Source organism: Vitis riparia, chromosome 6 (genome assembly GCF_004353265.1).
Source record: "Vitis riparia cultivar Riparia Gloire de Montpellier isolate 1030 chromosome 6, EGFV_Vit.rip_1.0, whole genome shotgun sequence".
NCBI classification, from domain to species: domain Eukaryota; kingdom Viridiplantae; phylum Streptophyta; class Magnoliopsida; order Vitales; family Vitaceae; genus Vitis; species Vitis riparia.
The window spans coordinates 725,012-731,626 of record NC_048436.1 but is presented as its reverse complement, the minus strand read 5'-3'; the positions used below and the strand labels follow the sequence as shown (position 1 = coordinate 731,626).

The following is a 6,615-nucleotide window of genomic DNA, read 5'->3' as shown; positions in this document are numbered from 1 at the left end:
TAAGATGAGAGCCCCTTGATGTTGCACTTGATATTTTTGTTTATATGGCTTGGATAAATTTAGTTTGTTGGTTTTAGACATTTTTTTTTTCTTTGGATTTGATGGTGGTAAATAAGGTGATTTTAAAAGTTTAGGTCAACTTTGCTTTATATTGGTTAGATCAATTGTCTTTGGCTTATAGTTTGGATATGCTCATTTTAGGTTAATTATAGTTTGAATAAATTATAGGATAGTTTTTTGGGTCTACTTCTTGTTTGTTTCTATGTACAAGTTAAATTTACATTGATTATACAAGTTCAATGTTGATTGTTGGTATATATGGATTGCATGTTTCAGTATAAAGGTTCAATTTAAGTTAATTTGAATGGATTATTGGTTAAATTTTGATTGTTTGTGTATATAAGTTACTTATTACTACCACAGTGTTTGTGCATCCAGGTTAAATTTTGATTATTTGTACCTATATAGGTCGTTTTTTTGTACTAAATAGAACTTATTAGGTTTTAATCTGAATTCATCTTTTGAGCTTTTATATTGAATTCGTCTGTTTATAAAATAAGTTTTTATTTTATAATGAATTTGTTTGTTTAAAAAATGAATCCTGATTTTAGTTTAAATTCAAATTAAAAGATACTTTTAATGTAAATTCAAATTTTTTTAATGCGTGTTATTAATATAAAAATTGTGAAAAATGTTTCTTTAATAAATATCTTCAATCTAAATTCAATTTTATTAAATACGTATTATTAAAATAAAAATAATAGAAAGTGTGAGACAGCTTTAAAGTGGTAAAAAATATCATAGAATTAAAAATATTTTTTAATGTAATGTATTTAAAAAAATTAATTTTAAATTCGGAGTACAATTATAAAAAATCCCCACGAAGCCTACGGCCGCAAAGGGGTCCAGCTCACAGGGCGGTCTGGCCGTCAAAATAACCTCTGTGCGCAACTCTCACAGAAGGCCCCATGTAACCCCATCTGTTTACTTGAGTCTTCGACACGTAGACATAGCACGTGACATTCACGGAAATGTACGGACGGTCCAACGTGCCGTTCACGCCAGCTGATTCTTCGTATCTCAATCGACACGTAAAACTTTATCATAATAATAATAAAAATAAAAGGCAAAATGAAAAGCACTCACGGAGACCCAAAGTAGCAGCTGAGTCAAGCCCTCTCAATTTTCCCGACCGAAAGGAACTGAAGAAAAGTGCGAGAAAGTGGAGAGAGAAAGTAAGAGAGAGAATAACTGCAGCGCAAGCGAACTTGCCAAGACTTAGCTTCACAGCAATTCTCCTCTGATTCTTTTCTTTCTTGGGAAAGTGACTGAAACTGAAAGCCCTTGTGATGGAGCGAGAGAGAAATCAACGGTTTCTCGAAGAGGGGATGTCTGAGGTGCCGAGAGAGACTCAGTTGTCAATTGCAGCTTCGTCGATGTTTCCAGGGTTTAGGTTTTCGCCGACTGATGAGGAGTTGATATCTCATTATCTGAAGAAGAAGATTCAAGGCTCTGAGAAAAGCGTTGAAGTTATTGCTGAGGTTGAAATCTGTAAATACGAACCTTGGGACTTACCAGGTTAGACTCTATAGGGAGAAAGTCGTGTTTGGTTGCTGGGAAAATGTAAGAAAAGAAAAGCAAAATTATAATGTCTAATCTACTCTGCTTTCTCATCAACCAAACACGGGCTAGTGTTATATACATCTCTTTTTGAACACTTTGTTTTAGGATTGAGGCTAGCTGTGTTAGCTTTTCCAATATATATATATATACACACAGTCACACTCACTAGCTGTTTATCATTTTGACTCCATATGCATTGTAGGAATTATAGACCTCAATGACAAACCGGGACCCATAGTTGATGGGCGCTATAAGCCTGTCTGCGAACTTTTTTCTCATAATGAAGAATAAGTAAAGGACTCCATAGCTCAATACTGATCCTTACCTTCCCTTTGTAAAAATAATACCAGATCCTTGCAATAGGCCAGCGATGTAGCCAGCCATCCCAAGTCATTGGCTCTGCTTCCAACTATTGGGATAACTACATCACAGCCGTCGGGCTCAAGGCTCTAATCCATAGGTAACAGTGAAATTAGCCATAACTTCTCACCCAAGCTTAACTTGTGGTCATTTATTATCTTGAACAAGCCAACAGGGTGCCTTCTTGGGTGAGTGAGTCCTGTGTGCTTTTGTCCAACTCCTGGGAGCACATTGCTCCTTTTATAGACACGTTGGGCTTCCACGGTTTTGACTCCACCTTTCAGCTTGTATAATCTCTAAGTTACCTAGAGACAAGGCTCATACGCAGCAGTCTAACTTAGCACTAGGGCTTCTCAATTATGGAAGAGTGACCTTGTTATACAGTGAGTTCTTTTGGGTTGAAACTAGGCCAATCACAATTACAGTGGGAAAGGTTTCATCACAATATGTTCAGTCTTCTTGAGTGCACACCAGAGCTAATTACAAATCCAAACCTGAAAAGGCCTTCTCATGCCTTTGCATGAATTCATGAGGTGACATGTTCAAAAATATGCTTCACTCATAGAGTATCTGCAAGGTTGAGGCCTCAGGTGTAGAGTGCAAGGTTCATGTGATGGTGGTGATGGTGAAGTCAAGTAGGCCTTGTTGTTCATCTAATCATTCCCCTGCACAAATTTGCTACTGTATATTTGAACTAGTGGCCTTAAAATGGGTTTATGCATGATCCTATCAGTCATGGCTGGGAAGCTCAAAATTGCTGAAAAAGAGCAAGTGTAGGGGCAGAAACTTGGATATAACTAACAAAATTTGTGCAAAAGTAGACTTGAATCATACTTCAGCCAAGGGAAAAGAAGAACCCAGGAACTCATTGCTTTTACTTAATGTGAATCTTATTGTTCCTCCCTAAAAAACTCATTGCTTTTGTTTTGTTTTTTGTGAATCTTACTGTGCCTACCTCAAAAACCCAAATATATCATCCCTAAGCCAAAAAACTGCAAAGAGTGTAAGTTCTGCAATTTCTTTGATCTGACTGAGTTTTTCTTTAACCCCTTGACCACTGAAATATGCAACTTTGTGAACAAGAGTAACAAAGCCCATGCAACTTTAATGTTGACCCTTTCATTTGTACCATTTCCTCCTCTTAGAAAAGTCAACAAGGACGATGTACCACATCTTCCTTGGCAGATTATATAGACTGACACATATGGAATATCTCCTCGATCATTTATTGGATTAGCTCGAGATTGAGAAAGAAACCTGCTGCAGTAAGAAGAGTCTTGGTGTTAGTTTGTACATATGGTCCTAAAGATCAATATTAAGATGTGTCATTGGCAGAGAAACATAACAATCAATTGAGTATTTGATACTTTTATCTTGACTAGAACTATTTATCTTGAATAGAAGTATGAATCTTGAAAGCAAAGATTATTAGATGTTTACAATGAGTTTTACGTTACAAATTTGTTTATGGGGTGTGCTTCATGCTTAGAATTGTTGAATCCTAGAAAAGTGTAGAATCTAGGAACTTCTAAAAATAAATTGAATTGTGGAATGTGTCTTACTTCTTTTTATTTATTTATATATTTATTTTTTTAAAAGTTTATACTTAATTATGCAGTTCAGTCATTCTTAAACATGTATATAGTGGACTTCTCTTAACAAAGTGACAGGTTTTTTCTCATGTTTGGAAGTGTTGATGCCAATTTGTTTCTAACCAGCCAAATCTATTATTGAATCGGAGAATGAGTGGTTCTTCTTTTCTCCTCGTGGAAGGAAGTATCCAAATGGCTCTCAAAGTAAGAGGGCAACTGAATATGGTTACTGGAAAGCCACTGGGAAAGAGCGAATTGTGAAGTCAGGTTCTACTTTGATTGGTTCAAAACGAACTTTGGTGTTCCACATAGGCCGTGCACCAAAAGGGGAGAGGACGGAATGGATAATGCATGAGTATTGTATGGAGGGGAAATCTCAGGTGATTTATTTATTAGGTATTTTACCTGAATTTTTGTTTGCCTAGTATTTTCAAAACCTTTTCATCAATAACTTTCATTTCTAGGTTGCTTGTTAGTAGCTTATGGCTAGAATTAAAATATTGCATCTATGCCATATTCCTCTAAAGCATTGGTCCAATTGTTAGTAACAAACCAAAAAAATCATGATTGCAACTTGGTTTGCCACATTATGTGTTAGTTGATTAACCAAGACATCATATTTATTTTTTCCAGATTGGGGAAATTTACTTTAGGCTCAGCTTTATTAGAGATATCTGCCTTGTTTCCCTCATTCAATTTGATAAAATGTCATAAACTCAATAAGAAACTGCTCATTGTTTGGAAGTTTTTGGAGTATGGGGAACAATTTAAAGTATTCTTTTAGCCTGCATAGTTTAGTAGTTGTAGAAATGTTCTACCAAACTCAAGAAACCCTACTTTGTAAATATTCTATAGGTTTTTATAAATGGGCATCATACTAGAAGGTACCAGAGTAGAAAAAGTTGGATGAAAGTCTTTAGAGTCATGTGGAATAGTTTAGGGTATTATTTGTATAAGATAAATAGCTTGCAAGCCTTAGTAGTTGTAGGAATATTAAAGAACTCGAGAAACCCTGTGTTCTAAATAGTTTTATGTTGCCTATAGATAAGCAAGGATCTCATTTGGCCAAGGAGGCCTCCATGGGTAGAGTTCATACCTATAAATAGGCATGACCAAAGTCCATAGTTGGGCAAAAGTCTTTTTCTATACCTCCTTATTTTAAATTTCTAGATCTTATATGGTGTGATAAGTTCTGCACCTTTCTACACAACTGTATCAACTAAATATACTCTAAACAAATGTTAGTTGAATGACTAGAATCCTTGCAACCTCAAAATCACATTTATTGTTCCCAATTTTGCAAAATGCATGAAAGTCGTGGTTAAACTATAGTTGACACATTACTTGTGACATTTTTCTGATTGCTTAAAATATGTAACATTTTTGCAACAATACATTGATAAAGTAGTTGCTGGAATTTTGTACATCCGCAGGATTCTCTGGTTGTTTGTCGGCTTCGAAAGAACACTGAATTTCGAATGAATGGATCTCAAAGGCGTTTGTCAACTATGACTGGTCACAACCATGCCATCTCTGAAGTTAATATTGACCAGACAAATTTGTCTGAAAGAGAGCAGGGAATTGAATCTAGTTCAAATAAGTGTAGCAGCAGTTATGATTCTTATTCTATTGGGCAAGTTGATTCTACATCTGAATGTGATCAGAAACCATCAAATGAGTTTACACAGCCGGAGTCTTCACACCAGCAGGTCTGTTTTTGCCCTTTTTTTTTATTTTATTTATTTTCATTTTGTTTTCTTGGAGAACAATTATTCCTCCTTTTCATTATGAGAAGTTGTTAACTCCTCTCCCTAAAACCTTCCTATTTAATAGCTTGTTCTAGAGGAGCATAGTCTAATTCTGTCATACTAAACTTACAAGCTTGATCTGCTTCTGTCAAGCTATTTAGAGGACGAAGTTGATAGATTCTTAGATTCTTCAGCTACCACGACAGGTTTGCTCTTTCATTTTGTTTTTCCCCTCCTTCATATCCTCCTCTTCTGGCTTAGACTATTTTTTACATACTGTATTTATGTGTCAACAATTGGACACAAACTAGTCTAGGTTATATCTTCTATTTATGCTCTTCACACTCTCAGTCTTTTGAGGAATAATCTTATGAGTTCAAAACCAAGGCCTCCTCCAATCCTCTTAACTTATAGTCTATGTTTTGTTTAACAGGTTAAACTAATGGCAGGCTTGAATGAAACTTCTATTGGTTAATCAACCATACATCTGAATATGGAATATGATCCATGTCTTTTATATTCCAGGACTGTGACAGGGCAGATGATTGTTTTGCTGAAATAATGAACGATGATATCATAAAGCTCGATGAAACTTTTCTAGCTGATAATCCTCAACTCCTATTTATGATTGCTGATAAAACTGAGCTAGAGAGAGAATCTGAACCACCAGAACCAGTTGACACAACTCAGGTACTTCCTTTTCAGGGGACAGCAAATAGAAGAATCAGATTGAAGAAGCAAGGTCCAAGAAGGATAAGTTACCCGGCAGAGTATATGAGCATTGAGCCACCAAAATATCTAATGAAGTCCCTGGTTAATCGGCTCATATATTTGCTTGTGATTATCCTGACATTGTTGGTTTTGTTTTCGTCGTTGGGAGGATCAGGATGGGTTAAAAAGGTCATACACACCACCATGTACCATGACTTTTGACTCTAAACGTTAATACTAGATGTGTATGCTTTCTTTTCTCTCTAGTTCACATCTCAAGGTGAAAGTTTTAAAAATCTAATAGAATATTGTTAGAAGGTTCTGACTAGCAACCAACTCAAATGGTTTCCCTGCTTTTTATTTTAATTTTCGGATGCTGGTTTTTAAGGAGTAGAGTAGTTGTCCAGATTTTTATTTGCAGATTTATGGCCATTCACTAACATGCAAGTGAATCATAGTTGGAGACAATGCATTAAAATTCATTAATTTCTTGAGCTTGACCTAAAGTTTATGAAGTTAGAATTGGATGAATTCTTAGAGTTAACCAAAACATTTAAATCTTTTGTTTTGACCAAATATTC

General features: G+C 35.4%; 1 protein-coding gene across 2 annotated transcripts; it reads left to right on the top strand.

The window, feature by feature from the left end:
* Positions 1-1,165: 1,165 nt before the first annotated feature.
* Positions 1,166-6,300, top strand: LOC117916808 (NAC domain-containing protein 40-like). Of its 2 annotated transcripts, none has more exons than XM_034832989.1 (4): positions 1,166-1,578; positions 3,702-3,955; positions 5,009-5,284; positions 5,757-5,847. In XM_034832989.1, the coding sequence occupies exons 1-4, from the start codon at positions 1,350-1,352 to the stop codon at positions 5,796-5,798; spliced, it is 801 nt and encodes a 266-aa protein (XP_034688880.1). In that variant the 5' UTR covers positions 1,166-1,349; the 3' UTR covers positions 5,799-5,847. The 2 variants fall into 2 exon arrangements, with proteins under 2 accessions (XP_034688880.1, XP_034688879.1); XM_034832988.1 differs by lacking the exon at positions 5,757-5,847 and adding an exon at positions 5,849-6,300 and having other exon boundaries at positions 1,171-1,578.
* Positions 6,301-6,615: the final 315 nt, after the last annotated feature.

Coding starts and splice junctions, on each gene's coding strand:
- LOC117916808 (XM_034832988.1), top strand. CDS start 1,350: ATGGAGCGAGAGAGAAATCAACGGTTTCTCGAAGAGGGGATGTCTGAG. Junction 3,956..5,008: donor GTATGGAGGGGAAATCTCAG/GTGATTTATTTA, acceptor GTACATCCGCAG/GATTCTCTGGTTGTTTGTCG. Junction 5,285..5,848: donor CGGAGTCTTCACACCAGCAG/GTCTGTTTTTGC, acceptor TTTATATTCCAG/GACTGTGACAGGGCAGATGA.